This window comes from Falco cherrug, chromosome 4 (genome assembly GCF_023634085.1).
Source record: "Falco cherrug isolate bFalChe1 chromosome 4, bFalChe1.pri, whole genome shotgun sequence".
Lineage (NCBI taxonomy): Eukaryota > Metazoa > Chordata > Aves > Falconiformes > Falconidae > Falco > Falco cherrug.
This window is the reverse complement of record NC_073700.1, coordinates 23,153,121-23,173,574: the sequence shown is the minus strand read 5'-3', so window position 1 is coordinate 23,173,574 and position 20,454 is coordinate 23,153,121. Positions and strand designations below refer to the sequence as shown.

Genomic DNA, 20,454 nt, shown 5'->3' with positions numbered 1-20,454 from the left:
TGGACATTAAGACACTGTTAAATACTCTCAACCCAGAATCTCAGAGGCAGTAACACAACTGAAGAAAAGGAAGAAAAGGGCAGCAGAGAAGGAACACGGTGTGGCTTTAGAAAGAGGTGGTGCTTTTGATGAGTTCTGAAGTTCTCAAGCAGTAGGAGCTGATGAGTTCTGAAGTTCTCAAGCAGTAAACTGCTGGATTGATGGCACTGTAACTCCAGCTCTTGTATTTGTTCTTGGAAAAGACTGAGGGGAAACAAACGCATCAAAGAAACCTCCAGTGAAACGGCATTATTTGCCTGAGCCTCAAGAGGCGGAAGACTAATAAAATTTTGCAAAGTACTCCAAAGTGCTAATTGCCTTTTTAGTGCATCTTACAGAGCAGTGGCATTGCAGGGCATCTAAGTGTGAAGAACCGAGAGAGGGGCTACACATTCTCAGAACTTCTGTAGAGATTTTTCAAAAGATGTTTATTTCAAGGAACAGCTTGTGTACTATAGACTTTGGCTGCAATTTTGTGATGCTGCTTCTCCGTCTTCCCTCCTGATGTTAATAAATAAGTTATTTGATTACAGCAACTGGAGGTTTGAGATCAGTTCTGGCTGTAATGAATACGCTGTGCTTTCTGAAGAATGAAAACCACAAGGAAGAGCTGGTTCAGGGAATTACTAAGAGAGAAAAACTTGAACCCGGGACTCTCCAAGCTCAAATTCACCCCAGCTCAGACTAAGGACACTGCTCTTATCATGCAGTTTGAGCTGGCAAAACGAGACCGCTTTTGGTACAGAAATGTCCAAAGGAACCATGCTTCACCCCAGCTTCCAAATAAAGCCTCTTCTGTGATAAACCAGCCAGCTCAGAGCAGAGGTGAGTTATTTATCAAAGCAAACAGTATCACCTCTGGGAGCACGATGCCTTCTGGGATTTTTGTCTCTGATAAGCCACGTCACCAGGCTAGTGCACGACGGCACCAGGGCTGCATTTTTCCAGGTTGGCAGTCTCCGACCTTACATAAATGTTGAGGCCACCATGCCGTGACACAGCTATTTAAGGTGGGATCGATTTCTGTATGTAGAGAGCAACTGCATATCCAATCAATTTGAATGGAAACCACAAATGTTCAGTACTTTGGGGAAAAAAATCAAGGCTCACTCAGGTTCCTTTATATAGATTCAGATGTCCAAACATAAGACTTCAAGTGGCATTTGGTTTTGACATTGAAATAGTCAGATATAAAAAAGCCCTCCCATGGAGCAACAGAAGAAAGCATATGCTGCAAAAAAGGCCATTCTTTAACCACAGTCCACATGTTATCCAGCAGTGATACACCAGCAGTATAATCTTAATTAGCCGGTAAGAGTTTTTAGACAATCTGTGTAGACTTCATTTTGCCTGAATATAAAATTGCCTTTAAAAGATATATATAAACAGCAATGAAAAGTCAATGAAAAGCTGTCAAAAAGCTTCCTGCTGCTTCACATCTGCACCCTGCACTCTTCTTAAAACATCATCATTTAAGTGAAATCCTTCATTTTTTAAGCAGAAAAGCTGCTGTATTTGGGATTACAGCTCACAGTCAGCTTCCCAACTTGCCAGCACAGAAGTTTAGCAGAGGACACCTCTCCTAGAAAGCTCTGATCAACACAGCTCCATATGGGCTTCATCTTGCGGAAGCAGAGTCACTAGAAATATCCATAACCCAGTACGGCCATGAGTGCGCACTGGGCTCACCCCGCTGGCGTGGGGACCATCATTCCACTGACGGGGTACCACCACCCGTGCCACAATGCAGGGGGTAGGTAAGACACCATGCTGCAGCAGAGCCCGAGTTTCACCAGCTGAAGGAAGCTCCTGGCCGCGGCTGGCAGGGACAGCCAGGGGGGAGCCCTGCGCGGGGGTTGCCACGGCACGGCTGCCCCCTCTGCTCTGCTGAAATGTCGGGCTGGCCAGGGGGGCCTCCGGAACAAGCGTGGAACCAAGGGACAGCCCTGGGACACTTGTGAAGAAAGAGAACAAAGTGATTTGAGAGGGGGGAAAAAAATAGGCTGGAAAAGGAACAAAATATAGATATAAGATAGTCTGAAAGTTAATTAAAGGGTTGATTAGACATGTGGATTAGTGAAATTAAAGGGAGAGACAAAATACATTCAGGGAATTAAATTATAATTTATCTTTAACCAATGCTTAAAAGAGCATTTTCTTGATCATAGCCTGAGATATGGTGAGATAGCCAACGCCACTTCCAGACTTTTTCTATCTGGATAAAGTCTTCCATTGTAAAGCAGCTACTTGAAACGCCTCTACTTTTTATTTTTCATAGGAAGCCACTTTTCCCTGTTCCCAGAGCCAGGCCATCGGCAGGAACGTGCTGGTACCACAGAACCAGCTCACCTAGCACTATCCATCACCACCACAGCACAGCAGTCACCCTTGCCAAGCAGCACCAGGACGTCCCGACACACCAGAGCTCTAGCACAGAAACAGGGGAACAGTCAATCAGAGCGGCTCCCAGCCTTGGGCGGGTGAGCAGAGCAGCTCGACAAGCTCTGAGCTGCTCTTCATCAGCCCTCTCCAGCCCTACATCAGGCTGCATCAGCCTAAAGGAAGGCAGCAAGAGCAAGGTGGCTGGGGAGAAGAGCTGGAGCCCCAGAAGGGCCCACACCACAACCATGCTCCCTGCAAGCAGCACACATTTCACAGGAGGCAAAGACAACGTCTGTGCCTAACCTTAAGCAGAACGTCTTATTTTCAAACCAGATCTAGACTGTGGATGCCTGCTTTGTCATACATGGGCTCTCCCAGACAACAGCAAACAACTAGAAGAGTGTTGCACGTTCATCATGAGTAAGGAGACAGCTTCAGGGCGTACTGCGGCATCAGTGTCAGCATCAACCCCAGCTCAGGTTTAAAATTAACATCTCCATGTTTGAACTGCCTATTACCCAAAGTTTAACCTGTTTCAACCCCGTGTTTACACAATGAAACAGGTATTTAGTCTTTTCCTGATAATAAAATAACAGAACAATTTGCTTATTTACCAGCTTTTTATTATTAACGGGCCAAAGATGAAGTGACCAGGGACTACTGAGAGCACAGTGATTCGCAGAGGGCTATTTGCTGCTGGCATGTCAGGTCACGTGCTGATGTAAACGCCTGCAGCATCGCATCATACATGACCAGCCAAAGCACCTGCCTGGAAAGAGAAAGGGGTATTGCCAGCCTGACATTTTCATTTAAATAATGAACATTGGTAAAGTATTAAAAGAATGCCAATAGTCTCTGTTATAAGAGCAAGCTAGATGGCCGCCTGATTCCTTACAGATTGAAAATATATGAATCTTGAAACACCAAAGGGAAAGGAAACAGAACAGCCTGCAATATAAACAGCTTATATATATCTTCCCAATGTCCTGGCTCTATGTGTAAACCACTTAAAATGCCATACTGCAGTTCGTATTTTCAGCTCAGATATCGTTGAATATACTAGAGCAAATAGTGCAGGTATTTCAAACACTGCCTTGATAAATAACTTTCCTAAGAACATGTAAGAAGAGTAAAAACTCCATTGATTATAATTTACTACCTGCTTTGATTTTGCAAAGTGGGGTGCATATACCCGGTTAGAGTGACTTTCTTCTCTCGTTGATCTTCTTTTCTTGCAGGAAAGGTGGTCTGAGGAAGGCTTCGATAGCTTCGGAGGCAGACCAGGGAATATTTTTGGCATGCCTGGAAGATCACTAGCAATGCATGAAAGCCATCTTCCAAGAGTGTGAAGGGTTCAAGACGTTTGTCATCCTCTGTTGTCTGAGGAAGGATAAGGAATGAAGAAGGCAGGGAAGGGCGCGTGATGGAAGAGGCCTCTTAGAATTATTTATGTGCTGCTACTCCCCCATGGCTATGAAAGCTGTTCTTTGCATTAGCACAAAGTGAAAAGGGACTGTGAAGTATGGAGGGTACAAGATGAGGCAATATTTTGTATTTCCTCCTGGGATGTAGGATTTCAGTGACAGAAACTGGAATAACTTACTGCATTCGATTATATATTACCCTTCAGATGCAGAAATGCATTTAGAGCTGGCCCCAAATGAAGTTCCAACAAATTCATCCTACTTTGCAAAACAGACATATCCCATGGGAAAATCTCAGTGTAATCACAGTATTTCTATTTTCCATGGGGAAAGTCAAAATGACAGCAGGGGCTTCCTCTGCAGAAGGTTTTTATGAAATTCATTTTAATTCCTTCAGGAAAACTGACAAGACGCTTTGCACCACACACTGGAATAGGCGCTGTAGGCGGAGGTGAAATGGGAGGCAAGATTCACAGGCTCCACTTCTCCCCCTGGGTAGTCTGGGAGGCAGGAGAAAAGCGTAGTGAAGAGCAAAGGCACTCAGATGCAATCATCTAGGAAGCCTGGTTTCACTGCCCCCCAGCAGAAAAACGGGACTTAGAAAGAATTTCCATCTTATTGTCCAGAAGGTTTGTTTACATTTTCACAATCAAAGTTGATTCTGTTTCTGAAATCATCAATTTCTTTGGTGAAACAAACATGATTTTCTAGCCCACTCTCTATGGCAAATCTTCCTTAGTCATAGATTATTTTTTCCCCTCTGCCATGGCTCAGTCTTTGCACCCTGGCCACTTCTATCAACCTTCATTTTACGGCTTTTCATCTCTCCTTCTCCCAGTCCTCACACCTGTCTTGCTGTTTCCACGGACTTGTTCCTCCCCTTTACTGTCCAGTGAACCTGGACTTTTCTCCTTTCCCCCTACTCCTCCCCAAAACATCAGCTTTTGCTCTTCAATAGGACCTTCTCCTCAAGCTTCCTAATGCACATTGACATACTTTTTCTCCATTCCCTTAACACTTCCACCACTGGGTGTTTGGTTTTTGTTTTTTTTTTTTTTTGCAAAGTCTATTCTTCCCAGCAGAAGATGGATGCGGAACAAACATGAATGCTCTTGCTTCTCTATTTCTGCTCCATACTGCTATCTTTACCAGGAGGAATACACTACCCTTGAGATTCAGAAAACCTGCCAAAGAATAAATGCAAAAACTGGATTGGGATGAATAACTTACTGAGTCTGCATCAAACCAGCTTCTTCACTTCTGCATCATGGGGCATGCAGATTGCAGAATGTGGGAGCATCCCCCAGGGGTGTCCAAATTTACTGGTAAAAGTAAAGGCTCAACAATACACTTCCCTGCTTTGAAATAACAAGGACTTAACCAATCATTTGTTTTCATCTAATCCGCATATTACATTTCACATAAACATGAAAGCAATGTTTTATTAAATTTGGGGTAACATTTTTAAAAGATGCTGGCAGTTATTTGTTTAGTAACAAGAATTGCCTATTTCAATTTTGTTCTGTCCTTGAAATGCAAGCTCCAAATGTTCAATAAATGCCATAAAAAGGCAGATATTTATCTTTAAAGTGACTTGTGCTATAACTGTGACAGCAGCCTGTTCCAAGCTATCCAATAATATTTCGCCAAGAAACTGGTTGTGAGATCATTCAGGAGGATAGAGTGCAAGTTTCTGCATGTATCAGCATGGAACTGGTCTCAGATTTCACATAAGCAGACACAAAGGTAATCATAATGTTGTTATTGTTACCTCTTTCCTTCTCCCCAAACTCTGCTTTATTGATTTTTCATGAGTCTATTTGAGCAGGAGGATTTATTCAGGCCCCTGCTAGTTCCATCACAGAGTTATAACACTGTTTGGGCAGACAGGCTTCTGGTGCTGCCCGGCGATCGGGTACGTATCCGAACCACGTGTTCCTAATGCCCGTCAGCTCTGCTGCGTTGCTAAATGACATCATAAGAACCCTATAAATCTACACCAGTTATTCATCTTCCAGTGATGACAAAAGATCAGAAAATGCATGTATCACATACATACCAATTCTGGGATTTTATTTTTTTCCTTAAATTCATATTCTTTAATGACATGCTTATGCTCCCTGTGTAGTCCAGAGGGAGAAATAGATGTTTCAAAAAGGCAACTCAGATCTCATCAGTCTTTGTTACTGCACAGGGAACAGAGCCAACTAACTTAGGACATCTGTTATGTCTTAGGTAGGAACATGCCTTGCTAAAGAGAGAGAGATTGCACTCAGTGTTTGGATAACCTAAAAATAAAGGCAGGTGCCTAGGGGGTTTCTCAACATCTAAGCCAGGCACCTAAGGAGTTTTACCCAGTAGCACAGGGGTGTCAGAAGTCCAGACACCACCTTCAGGACATCAGCCATTCACTCCTCTAAATGACATCCTTTCTCACCAGTTATTTTAAAAAAGCCACAGCAGCATAGACCATGCATACAGAGTAACAGATTGTCTTTGCAAAGACATGCTTTGCTTTTTCTTTTCCACCATCAGAAGTATACTGTTAAGCCCTAAATGTAATCCAAAACACCCCGAGGATCAAGTCCAGTGCATCTTCTACTAACTAGACCAGCTACAATTAAAAGAAAATCCTATTAAACCTGACAGACTGCAGAACACAAATTAGTACAACTTTAGAAAGCATTTTTCTTTGACTTTTCTGAAATGGGGAAACATTTGTTATTTGACAGAACAGCAAGGTAAAGAACACATTTCATAATATTGTGATTTAACATAACATCACTGGACACTACAAGGACAGATGCATGAATATTTGAGGAAAATAGAAATAAAAATGGAAACCACTTGAAGTGCTCAGATATTAAATTATTTTATTTCATTAGGGGTTTATATATTTATTTCTGCTATATTTGATCCAGAGAACAGGCTCTCAAGTAACTGAATAAAGGCCATCCCACTAGCAAGTATAATTATTTAACACAACCAAAGACAAAGCAACAGCCCTGCACTGCTGCCTCTCCATCCCCCCAGAGACCTCCATCCCTTCCGGCAGACGCTGAGCCACCCACCATGCAGAAAAGCACCAAAGCAGTGGTCTGCAGGACCAGCAATTCACCAGGAAAACTCCACGAGCCTCAAACCATGCTCTATACCCTCAAACTCCATCAAGGCACTGGGGGCGGCGACCCTCCCAAGAGCAGAGATACATGCTAAACACTGTTCCGACAACGTCTGGTTTTCTTAGGTTGGCTTTTGGTCTGCACTTCAAAAACATATTTATAGACCTATTTGTCAACACGTAAGCTCAGCTGCTTGCTCTCACTGAAATGCTGCAGAAGCTTTCTGCCCCTTGGCAGAGGGAGAGCCAAGGAACACGGTTTGTGAAACACAATTCCTTCAGCTAAATAAAGTTATCACTGTGGACAGCACGACACCTTTGCCCATCTTCTTCCAAAACAATGACTCATTGAAATGAATATTTGAACAGTGACTCTGTTAGAAGGGGGGTTCTGTTAGCTGCCACAAAGAACAGAAATCATAGATCATAAGGTTTGGGCGTCATTGGATGCTGTGTGGTAACACCCATTGCCAGCGTGCTGTGCAAAGCTCCACTAATAAATCATAAGTATTTGTTACTTATTAACCAGCCAATGCAACCTGTACCCACCACAGTGCATCACAGCGATGTCACCAACTTTTTTCACCTTCCTTTCCCGTTCTTGGCCTTCTTTTAACCTTGAGTTATGTTGTAAAGTGACTGCTCCTTATAATGAGTATTCTAAACCCACTCAGTAGGGCTTTAATGGATCAAGGGGAAGAAAAAAAAAAAAAAAAAAAAAAAGAAGAGATGTTTCATTAACATCAGAATGTAAGACAAAAAAAATAATCAGGATTTTGTACTTGGCAATAGGAATCAGTACTCTATTTGAGATACACAGACAGAATAGCCTCCTCTCCCTTCTTAAAACACAGTTGTACAACTCCCTCGCAGCAATGATTTAACTCTCTCATGTTATCCAGCCCTAATTTGTGTTAATGGAATTCCCAACAGACAGCATAAAAATTAAGTTCTGTTACAAAAATGCAGATTCAGGATCATAGCAGGCAGTTGAACAAACCTACAGGAGCCTACCAGAGTGCTGCGTGAATCACTGAGGGATGATATAGCAGCTCTTGGCTTTTAACAGTGTCAGCCTCCACAGAAGACAAGTGCTGAATTAGAGCATCATATTATCATACACCACGCTGAGGATTTCACAGGAAGTATCACGAGATGATTCAGATCACCAGAAACCCAAAGCAAAAGATTCAGATCTTTTTAGAAACACAACTCAGTGCAGAAAACAAATATCGAGACTTTAGGAAAAGCTGTCATGTCCTCACATTCAGATGGTTAAAGGGGTTCAAAATGGTCTTTGCTACAGATAACAAACCCACAGAAAATTATTTCTGTAGAAGGTACTTAATTGTACGTACCTAATTTGGAAAGAAAGCAATGCATTAAGAGACAATACCATTTCATGCAGATAAAGCGGTTCATCCAATTTCAGTGGAGTGACACTTGTTAGACACAAGGGCAACATGTCTCCTACAAGTACATACGTGTGTGTACACATATGGGTTTTGCTAGCAAATATAAGCTGGGAAAAGCAAACTTAAAGAGAATCAAGTTTATATTGAGGGATAGTAAGTTCAGTATTCCTGCTGGGAAAAAGACATGCTTATGAGGGTAAGGAGAAGGATGCAAAATTTCAAGGGTCTGTTGTTTGCTCCGACAAAGAAGGGGGTTTGATGTTTCTTCTGTTTCTGAGCAAATTCAGCTCCTGCAGCATGTGCATCCAGGCCATCCCTGCTGCATGCAGATGTTCCCAACCTTACGTAACAGATGTCTGCACAGCACTCGAGGATCACGGAGACAGAAGAATTAAAAAACGGAATATTTCAAAAAAGTCTTCAGCAAGAAAGGAGAAAAGAAGATAAAGAGACTGTCGCAAGTGTTGTGCTTCCTATGTTAAAGTGGATTAAAGTTTATTCTGCTTTTTTGTTCTGTCAAGGTGACGACAGCCTTTTAACAAATATGACACTGCAATGTGAAGTCTTCAGAAGAAACTTCAGTGTATATAATCGTATGAGCACCCTGGTACAAGAGCTTTAATCCATTTTGATCATGACTTTAGTACACAGAGAAAGGCGGCATGCTTTTCCAGAATTTTTTCTTCTCCAGTCCTTCCAAGGGTTGTGAACATCACCATCTAAACTAATTCTTACTTTGTAGATTAAGATCCTGTTACTGCCACGCTGCTCTGTGCAATACAACAGGTCTTGTTTGTGCAAGCAAGCAGAGCTGTGCTCAAAATCAGCCTTGCTGAGACAAAATACTTATCTCTAAGATTAAGTTGGACAAGGGAGCTATGGAAAAGTAGAAGAAAGAGGCAGAGGCAGCAGATGTATGGGTCTGCAGATCCAGGCATCCCCTTCCCTACAGCATTTCTGCTGCAGCCTGTGGAGTGAGCATCAAAGTCTCCACAAGCAAAGCAGCCGGTGTACTCATCTGTGAAAATGGGTAATTTTTTCGGAGAGAAAAAGATGAATAAATGCATACTAGAGCTTTCATTTATCTGTTAGGAGACATTCAAGTGGTCTTTTGCTAACGACTTCAATATATGTATTTCCTACAGATAGCAATTAACCTTCTGGTACAGATTAATCTTTAAAAAAAATCAAAGATGAATTAATCTTTGAAATTCAAGTATTCAGTAGTTTCATTAATAATCTGAAATTGTCCTTTAGATTTTCCATAATTAGACCATTCCCCTAATTTATTAATCCCACAGACTGCAGAGCATGTTTCAAATCTTCATCTCCTGCCACAATGACATATTCAAACCCGCTTGAAGTGCTCATAATAAAAGTCACTTTGTGAAGAATTATTAACTCAAAGGATCAAGCAAAGTCTTTATATACTAAAGCATATTTGAAAACTAAGCAGAGACAGCACTTTCTACTCATCCTCACAATTCCTAAGATCTTGGCTCAATCAGAAACAAGTTTGGATAAAACACTGAGTTTAGCATAATTCGTGTGCTACAGATCGAGGCCAAAGAGAGCAGGCGCGCTGGTACCTATAGACTAAATATTCCGTTCTGCCAAAATACACTGATTATGAGATACAAGGCAATTGTCTGAGTCCTAATAATGACTTATTGCCAGCGTGCCTCAAACTTTGACTAATTACGTCTGCTCTGGGGCTGTTCCTGCTCCTGGCAGATGCGCACAGTCCTAAGGGACCACGTAGCAGAGAACCAACACGAAGACCTCTGCTCTGCCACCTCTCCCGACTGTCCTTCTGTTCATTAAAAGGGGGTTGAGGGGGCAGGATTCATGTCAGCTCAGCAATCCCTACAGCCAGGAAAGCCCTCAAACAGCAAACTGCAGCCAGCGCTGCATCATCTTGTCACAGCCTGGGCAGCACGAAGAAGCCAGGGCTAAAAATACCTGGGAGCTTTATATGCACCTATTGCATTCCCTCACCTGCCCCAGGCTACAGAGCTTCCCAGGCCACCACCTTGTTTCTGTATTTACTTGCACGCTGGGCTCCTGGGCTTGGGAGCAGGGCTGTAGCAAGCCTGCCCGCACAGCCCTGCTGCTCCCCAAAGGCTGGCTGCAGCCTTGCTGGGTTCTGATGCCTGCTTTGAGCAGGCAGCCATGGCAATGCGCACAGCACCCAAACCCTGGGCCAGACCAAAGCCTCGACACCAAAATTAAATGGACAACGTTTTAAGCACCGCACTGCTCCTCCAGATGACCATCACATGCTTTAGCTCACTGGAAAATGAGGTAAAACGCACCTTACCCCTCTCCTGTCCTCCATCCCCAACGTCCCTGCAGGGTATGCCGAGCATGCGCTCCAAGTTGGGAAGAAGAGGTAAACCCACGGTCCCACTAAGGAAAAACTTCCTCTCTCTGCTGTTCCATTTCTGTTGCTTCTGGCATAAGTTTTCTAGTTAGCATGAGTTTTGACTGGCACCCCAAGCACCACATTAATTTACTCGCGTGGTAGCAACAGGATCATCACGAGTGTACCCGTCATCCCCTCCTCCCCATCCCTGTGGGGTCGCACCAGCATGGCACAGCGTGGCACGGCTGTCCCAGAGACACTGCGCAATCACACACCTCCGTCAGGACACCTGTATTTGGACCTATTTAAATATATTTAATACTCGAAGTGCAACTGATCTCAGTAATACTTCTCTGTCTTGTGAAACCTCCTGTCCTTTTAGTTCCTCATTAGAGGACTGCTCACTTCATGCACTCAGACACACGGCTCTTGCCCACTGAAATGTTTTTAGATAGATCAAGGAGCTATTAACTACACCACAGCCATGAGTCAGTAAAATTATTGCTGCTTATTGCTTCTTCAGGAGGCTCTTTCCAAACCCTGGCATTACAGCAATCACCTGACAGCCTGGTTAATACTTTGCTATGCATAAAACGTCCCCAAGGAGACACAGCCATATCACGTACCAGGAAAGTAACACCCAAACCGCTTCACCCTCAGCACCATCTCCCCCGGAGCATGGGCAAACCCCATTGCACTGACCCCACAAATCCACACTGGGCAGGTTCTCACGGCCAATCCCCGAGGTGGGGGGACAAGGTGGCATTTCCCCAGAGGGGATCAAGGGCAGGACCTGCATCTCCCGGCAGCACTGCTCCATTAAGTAGCTAGACAACGGGATCTTCTTACACTTCCCAGGGTTTTAAAAACCAGGGAACTTGTTGACAGGTCTTAAATCCCCTCAGAACTTCACCTAAGCTTTATCTGTGTAACACAAAAAACCTCGGCGCAGCCCTTGGAAGAAAAGGCAGCTGTACTGAATCGGCAGCAGCACCGGGGATTGGATTATTCCAGTTTCCAGGCAAGGCAGGCTGCGGATGTGAAAGAAGTTTACGTGCTATCCCTGTTAGTGTCTTAATCTTGTAGGCATGACCTATATCACCATGCTTTTAAGCGGGGTATTCTTTTGGCTTCATGCTTTATTTTTATGAAGGACGTTGAATTACATGTTGACTACATGAACAGCTCCCATCATTAATTTAATTCTACAGAAGGTCTGTAAAATTATACAGTATTATTCAGCTAGAGTTTGTCCTTGACATATAGAACATTTTTCTGGTATGATTTTGCAACACTGGGTATTTGCAAATAAAGTCAATTTTAAATTATAATGAACACTGGCATTTGTCACTTCCAGCAGTATTAAATCCAAAACCATTATCTTTAATACCACATAAATATGCATTCAAACGAACAGACAAATTTATGCAAATATAGGTTCCTTCTGTGATATCAACATAATGAAACAATTCCGGATTCCCCTCTCTAAAGCCCCTTTCTTCTAAGTGCAGTCATCTTCTCCACTGGCTCCATGGATGACGCTGCCAAGAGCGATCCATCAGCTGCGCCACAGCAGTTTGGGAGCGACCCGACGCTCCACCTCACAGGCAGCACAGGCCATTTGTGAAAGCAGAGCATATGCTGTGGAACCAGCTTTCCAACAGCCGAGGAGATGGAAGCCTCCGATGGCTGCTTCAGAGCAACACCTGTCCCCTCCTAGTCCTGTCACGCACTCACTAATCTGGCTGGTGATTTACTTAATTCAATAAGTGAACTGTGGATGGTGTCACGCTGGTGTTATTTAATGCAATGCCAGGGCAGCTACAGGGTGAGGGACCTGCAAATTCACTTGGGGAACAACAACAGAACTTCCTGTTGTGCAGTGATGGTGGATGCCCCATCAGGATGTGTATCATCGAAGCCTGCCAGAGATGGGCCCTGCATATATCGCCAATAACTAATGACATCATCTGCTTGTTTTTCCTTACCAGCACAGGAATCAACTTCAAATATTTCAAATTCCAAACCTTTAGGATTCTAGATCGCAAATCAGCTTGCCATAGATTTATACTTCTATTCCCTGAGGTGCCATCTGACATGCTCCTGTGTTCTGGTGCCTCTGGGGAAATGTAGAGCTATTACCCTGAGGAATAAGTTGCAGGGATAAGGGTATGAGCACACTGACACAGCAGTCACACCTTCCAGATGGGTCTCCTCTATATTTTGTACAGGACAGGAAAGCAAGCTATAAAATTGGAGATTTGCATCAACAAAATCATGAAGATTCAACTCAATCTCATAAGCCTGACCCAGTGCAAGAGACAGTATTTCCCTGTTCTTTCGGTACATCTCTTGCTGGCAAGTGACATTGTCCAACACAGTTTGGCCTTCTTGGGACACCACTAAATGAAACCAGTAACAAGGAAAATGGGATGCATCACACCAAAGGTCTGATGTGCCTCACACCACACCGCTGCGTTTGTTGCCTCCATACCCCAGGCCAGTAATCTCTGAGCCTTCAAGTAAAAGGTTATTAATTTTCTCGAGTGAATTGGTCAAGAGAAATGCTAAAGAAAAGCAATACACATCAGGCAGCGATCTGAAAGGTGAACAGCAACAGTATGACACAAGTCAATATCTGGTAACAAGCAGTCTTCACAGAGTTTCTAGCTGTGGAGAGATAAAAGCTCAGCATTTTAAAATCTGTCTTCTACCCACGTCAACGTAATATAATGTCATCCAGTGGAATAGTAGGAGCCTGATAAGACTCAGGGTTTTCTATTTTCTACAGAAATGATTGAAAACCACTAAGGTTTCAAACTCTTTGAAACTTCATAAGCAATTTAGGAATGAGTACACCTAGGAGCCATGACAGAGGCATTGCAAAGAACTGGAGCAACTTTAGAATCAAGTATTTCTTCTAGAAAAATACAACAACATTTGGCACAGAATAACATTCATTACTTCTATAGCATTTTCTGGGGGAGGACAGACATTGCCTACCTGCCTCTCTGGAAATTTGCATGAAGGACTCGACTCCTTTTTCTCCATAATTCCCTTCAGATGCCAAAGTGGACACATAATTCCATCCCAAAGCTTTCACAATGTCCACCATTGCTTGTGCTTGGAAGGAATCTGGAGGAACCACACGTGAGAAGAAATCATAGCGCCTGTCATCACTCAACTCTGGTGCAGTTGAGGCATAACTGATTTGTGGGATCTGTAGAAAAAAATAATTTCTGATAAATATACACATTCACATACTCATTGCACTTCTTGCAGCAGTTAGCTAAAGCAGCTAGTTTCAGCTGAGCCTCGGTTCATCTTCATTGTATCCATCTATATTTCTCCAGCATGCTCCTTAACAATGTACAAGTCAAAGAAAAAAATCCTGTCATTACCCACAAGTTACACAAAATAAATCATTAATCAATTGAAAACAACTGTGTACATGTACATGCATAATTTCTTTCAAGCAATCTTAATCAAATACAGCACACACAAACTAAATTTTCTCTCTATGTTCCTTTTTATTGGTCTGGTTGTACTAGCATCAGGTTATTTGGGATCCTGAATGCAACCCAGTTTAAATCCATACCTGTCGTTGCTGGCAGAAGGGCAGAAGAACCCTTCATCAGCTTTCGGAGGATGAAGAAGCTCTTAAACATCAAACTGCAACTCCAGATTTAAACAAAAGGATGTTTATTTTTTTGTTCTTTGTTATGAGGAACAGTCAAAGATTGCTGAGCATGGACATCTCTGTCCCACATAGACAATGTGGTCACGATTCAGCTCTGTCCTAAAACTCTGCCTGCCCACGACAAACCAGCCATCACTTTTCCTTCTCATGGCAGAGTGCAGAGGAGACCGACAGTTGCTTTTAATAACAGAGACACCAGAATGTTGTTCAAGGCTATTTTCTCCTTGATAACAAAGGTCCCTAAGCAGTTATCAAGCTGACAGTATGTTAATCCCCAAAGCCATTATGCAATTGTTTGAGTAACAGTCTGGGACTGCTCCTTAAATTAAAGGACCTGCCATAATTCTCACTTGAGATGCCAAGGAAGGAAAAAAAGGATTTGCAATATACACAAACATGATCATATATAATGATTTGAGACTTCTAGACTGCAGAAAGGTCAGTATTTCATGCCTCGGTACAAGCTTCTTCTGCATTCTCATATTCTGTCACTGCACAGCATTCCTACAAGTATTTATGAGCTCTCCTGCCTTCTCAGAAGAATGCACGCTGTATTTCCCCAGGCTCAACACTGCAAAGGGCTCAGCACCTTTGGTTGCCACAGAACTCAGTAGCAGGTAAGAGCAAACGCAGCGTTCCCACAGAACACACACTGTATCTGTACATCTGTATATACTTTTACAATGACCACAGCAGGAAAGCAGACCCATAAAGCAAAATTGCTGCCAAAGACACAGCAGATAAACGAACTTACTCAAACCATCCAAAATTATTAAATACCCCAACATTTGCTGGGACACGTTCTTGTTTGTAAAGGTAATATCTACCATTTCTTTATAAACTGTAACAAACCATAGCACATGACTAAAGATCTGTTTAGCATCATTCAGCATCAGCCTGGAGCGAAGCACAGCTCGGGGCCCTTGCTGGAAGCCCCACACCGGCGGGACCCCTGCGCACAGGGAGCTTGCTGCAGGAGGTCCCAGCTGTGGTACCACCCTTGCTTGCTATGAATTATTAAACCTAAACAAACAAACTTTCAGCAGGCTGTCACTGTGGATGTTGGAGAGCTGAACTCCCCGTCACTTGGCACGGCCTTTGGATGTGTTGTGTCACTCCTTTGCATGTCTGCTGGTTTTACAAACGTTGAGGTGGCTAATCAAGCTGAAAGCTGGGATGCTTTAGGTTTTTAATGCAAGGCAGCATTCGTCTGCAAAGCCTTGCACATTTATTTTAGATCTGTGGCTTGTGGACAGCATGTTGCCAGCAAGATCTTCCAATGCTCCAGTCACAGAAAATTAAAAAAGTTAAAATTGCAGCTGCCGGGAAGAACACAGCATGGTGTTGACTGCTGGTACATGATTTACTTGCTCAGTATTTCGCCTAGGGGCCAACAAAGCTTGGGGACCACTCTCAAAGACAAATAGATTGATTACACCAATTTATCTGGGTTCTTTATTTTTAATCTACCTTAGGGATGACTTTCAGCTAACACCAACTACTTCAGTTGCACAGAAAGTGCTGGACACCCTGGCCATCAAAAATAACTTAAATTCCTCATTTGTGTGTGCCTACAATTGGTGTGGTAATAAATGATGGGTGACATTTTAGGATTGCTCTCTTCTCATTTGTACAAAGCAGTTAACAGAGCTTACTCAGCTGCTTATCAGCTTAATTCATCTATTCATTGGATGGTATTATATTAAGTGGAACAGTTTACCAGGCTGACTTTGTAAGTGCTGTTTACCCGTAATTAATTAGACAAGCATCCAGTACACAACATACAGTCCCACACACAGAGACCCGTACTGATAGCTGCGTGCTGGGGTTTTAAATTATAAATAAAAGAAAGGATGAAATATGAATTACCATCTGTGGCAAGTGTTTGTATTCCAACTTGCCAACAACTGCTTTTTAAACTAAAAACCAGGAGCATATTCTGCACTTTTACAAAAAGCAAAGCTTCTACAGAATTTGTTCCATGGCTTATATAACTCAGCAGACTTTTTGGTTTTTCAGTCTTTTTCCTCTGTCCAGAAAATATTAACCACTTTGGGCTGTTTCAACCATTTGGCGCATAAAAGGCATACATTGGGGGTTTTTAACAACAGTTCTTATGATATGTAAAAGCAACATAAAGCTGTATGTATGAAGAATAGAATTTTTGTAAGTTTTTTGTCTGAATACAGGGAGAAAAGTCCTGAAATGGATACAATATAGACTGCAGCCATCAGAGTTCAGCTTTGTCCAGTATGTCAGAGCATATTGCAGACACCTACAAAAGACGTTTTCCCTTCCCGCACGTCTCCCCGTGCAGGCAGGCGGCATCCCAGATGTCCAGACTGAACATCTGTTTGCATCAGCTAAAATCTAACAATTCAGCATTTCTTCTCTTCCTTTTTTAACATTCACATCCAATTGGATGTGGACAAACCTCCCACAGACTCAGCTGGAAACCTTGCTCCCGTACTTCACACCATATGTTCCTCTGCATTACTGTCTTGTTTTTACTAAGAGTGACTTTAGTTTGGCAAGCATAACACCACGTTAACTCCAGTCGAACCTCAATGGCCAGGCACCTTCTCCTCACCGAGATCTCGTCACAGGGCTCGTGCTCATCAGACCAACATCCAAAAGATGCTGCTCTGTGCTGATGGCTGCTCACCAGGTAAGATCACAGACATGCACCTTCAGTGTGTGAATGTTGAAGTACACTTGAAAATAAAAATGGATTGGCCCAGTTCATCAAGACCCAACCCCAAACTGGCCCAACGTCACCGTTGCCAGGGACGGTGCAGATGGTCTCCCCACGTAAGGAGGATGAGCAGGGGTCCAGGGAGAACAAGAAGAGCTAATTCATCCCCTTAGCTTCTCTCAAGCATGTGCTGGTGCTTCTCAAGAGCAGCCCAGGCCTCCCCTGCCTCCCGGCTCACATCGCACAAACCAGCCTCCTGCCCCCAGGGGCCAGGCGAGTGGCGGCTGGATGTGCACAGGCTGAATTTCACATTCAAAGTTGCAGAAAAAGCTTTTAATAAGGCTATCCCTATAAAACCACAGTTAAATAACTGGATGTTTAATAACCAACTTTTCTCCACCCTGATCGGTTTGTAAAACCATCATTTAGCACCCCAAAAGGTGCTGATGATCAGCTCTATAATGGGAAGTCTTCCCTTGGCACACAGACACAAGATGGATAAGCAAAAGGCAGAACAGGCTGCAGTACAATACCAGGGATGCCTGAGCAGTAGATGACCTTAAATTTAGTCCTACTGCTATGTAGTGAGCCCCCTACATTTCCTCTCAGATGTACCAGTTGCTGCCAGTTTTCCTTCTGTTTTGGGTTTGAAAGCTGCTGATACGGTTCAGGCTTGTAACCAATCTGACAGGGCTGGCTGTGGCATGCTCTAACCACGCAAAAACCTGGGTGCTTATCCACTTCACCCAACTTACACACGAAATAGACAGCACCTAAACAAAACGAATTGCATCCCCCCTTCCCTATAGCTCTCCACATTTTTACAAGTTTTTAAACACATCACTCCTCTTCTTAAGCCATGCTCATTGTCCCTTTGGTCCTGCAAGGGTCCAGTCTGAGACATCACATCCTGCTGCCTTGGAAAGAACTGGGATGTCAACAAACCCAGCAAGCATTGCAATGACTTTATGTCACAATCACAGCACAGAATATTTTACATGAGGAGGTTGGTTGGTGTTTTGTTGCTTTTTTAAAATTAATCAGATAAATATTTTTTGTCTCTTAACTGATCTGTTTTTCTTTCATTTTGGTAAAATCTCCTATTTGTCATTGATACCCCACATTCAAAACTTTAGTTTAAAGAAGCAAGCTTTCTCTCCCATCACATTTTTCCTATTTTCTGTTCTGAAACATGTCTGAAAGAAACATCAAAAAGCTCTAGGGAATTAGAGTCTGCTTTCCAAATGGCTAAAACGTCTTGGCAGAAGAGTTGTGATCCATAAAGCACAGAGAAGAACACCCGCCCCGGCCCGTTACACAGCAAGGCTGTGGGTGAGAAAAGCCTGTGGTCCTTCTTCACGTGCTGCATAGCAGCCAGCATTTGCAGAAGAGGCATCCTGCCTGAGCCCTCACCACCCCGATGAGTCTCGGCTGGAGCTGGAGCTTTCTGAAGGACACTCAGCTGCCGGCAGATGAGTAAACAGGTCACTGACGTGGGAGGCAGATTTTCCTGAAAGCAGCCTTTGTGTTTACAGAACTATGGCAAACATCACACTCAGAGGTTTCTGTGCCGTTTGCCTGGCTGATGTTCTGCTTACAGTGAGAGTGAGTGATTTAACACTGGGAACATTGCATTAGTCAGTGATTAATTAATGTTAATTTATTTTTAACATTGTGCATTGTTCTTAATTTATTTCATTTTCTTCTGTTAATGAAAAGCGCTCTCTGGATCACTGTTGGTTGTCTCTTGCTTGAAAAGCAGGGCCCGTTTGTGAGCAGCTGCACCAGAAGCAACAGCAGAAAACACACCAAGGATCAACACATCTCACTGATGGTCTCCCCAGTCACTCTTCGTAACATCAAACATCTTCCAACTTCAGGTTTGGGCATACGTATCTCAGAGTACAAAGGAATTGAAACCACAAACTTGTTCCAGTTCTTCATTTGAAACTTTTTGTGTATTATCGCTTCATCCCGTACCCTCCTCCCCACTGATCAACTGACCGTTCTTTTCAAGCAAAATGACAGAAAACAGCAAGCTCCTTGCTAACAGGCAAGTGTCTCAACTGGAAACACACAAGAGACCCAGTGCCAGAAGACAAACCAACCCTCCCTGAAGCTGCAATAACTGCCAGAAGCACTGGGCTTGCTGCCCACACCCTCATCACCTCTGCCTAATTCTGCCTGCAAATTCCCTGGCATGGCCAAGAACCTCACAAATCAGTGCAATCGTAAAAATAATTATTCCTGCTATGCTACTTGCAATGCGATTGCGAATGTGATTGAGTTAGGCTACATCTCCTCAGTAACTTATTAAAAGATTAATAAAATGGTGCACCTGAACCCAGCTCACCAAATGACAGTAGACAAAAAACTTCAGAAAAGGCAATTTCCCAAAGGACCATGTGCAATTAAGATAATGCATGAGCATACCTATTGAGATATTAATGAGCTCCCACCAGGGTAATATTAAGTTCACAGTTTGCTGCATTTTTACTTTCAACTTCCTATTAAGTTTTATTGATATGATTTCCTGATAATAGAAAAAAATCCAACTCAACACCCTACTCCAATAAAGCCTCTTGAACCCATCTCATTTGGCAGCGCAGTGTCAGTCTACACAAAGTGCAAAATCCTGCCAATAGCCCAACTTCACAAAAATAAGATGCCTGAAGACTTTTCACTTGGCTGCAAAACTCTTTGGTGTGAATTGGTGGATGACTAACAATCTTGAATCTGTTTAGATCTCAGATTTTATTCATGTAGAAATTTATCATGTCAGGATTTAATCATCAGTTAGTACAACTGCTCTTTGTTCACCATTTATATCTCAAATTGCATAACAAACAGCTTCAGCATCCTGTGAACTGCATGTAATTGTTTTCATTGCCTTGAATTAAAATTATTTGAAGTTTCTAACGAGCTGTTTTCTCTGGGCAAAACTCCTCTACAGTTTCTTCATTTTCACTTTGTTCCACACAAGAGAATTTTACCCAGGATACAAAATAAAATCTGATTAGGACTAAAAGCTTGCAAAGGTAATAGGAAAGAGTCTCCTGCTGATTTCTGCTGGGCTGGAGGGGGCATTGGGGTTCCCTCTGTTTCACCAGGAGCTGATGCCAGCGGGGTGGCACGCTGACCGGGGGGGTGGGGGGCAGGGTGCATGCTCGCACGGCAAATTTTTCCCAGGGTGTCAGTCCGGCAGCATGTGCCCTAGTTCTGTCCTGAAAGGTGCATATGAAACACAGCTCTTGCTCTAGGGCTCTTAAAAGACTAGGGAATAATATTTCCAACAGTCTTGGGTAACGATGAG

The 20,454-nt window shown here is 43.1% G+C and overlaps 1 protein-coding gene across 3 annotated transcripts in view; it reads right to left on the bottom strand.

Annotated features, from left to right (window-relative positions):
- GRM7 (glutamate metabotropic receptor 7) overlaps positions 1 to 20,454 on the bottom strand; it is a 304,125-nt gene that overhangs the window by 187,379 nt on the left and 96,292 nt on the right. For all 3 annotated transcript variants that reach the window (XM_055708082.1, XM_027811686.2, XM_027811687.2), the window contains exon 2: positions 13,750 to 13,966. In XM_055708082.1, coding sequence (XP_055564057.1) covers positions 13,750 to 13,966 — 217 coding nt within the window. The remainder of the gene's footprint in view (positions 1 to 13,749; positions 13,967 to 20,454) is intronic.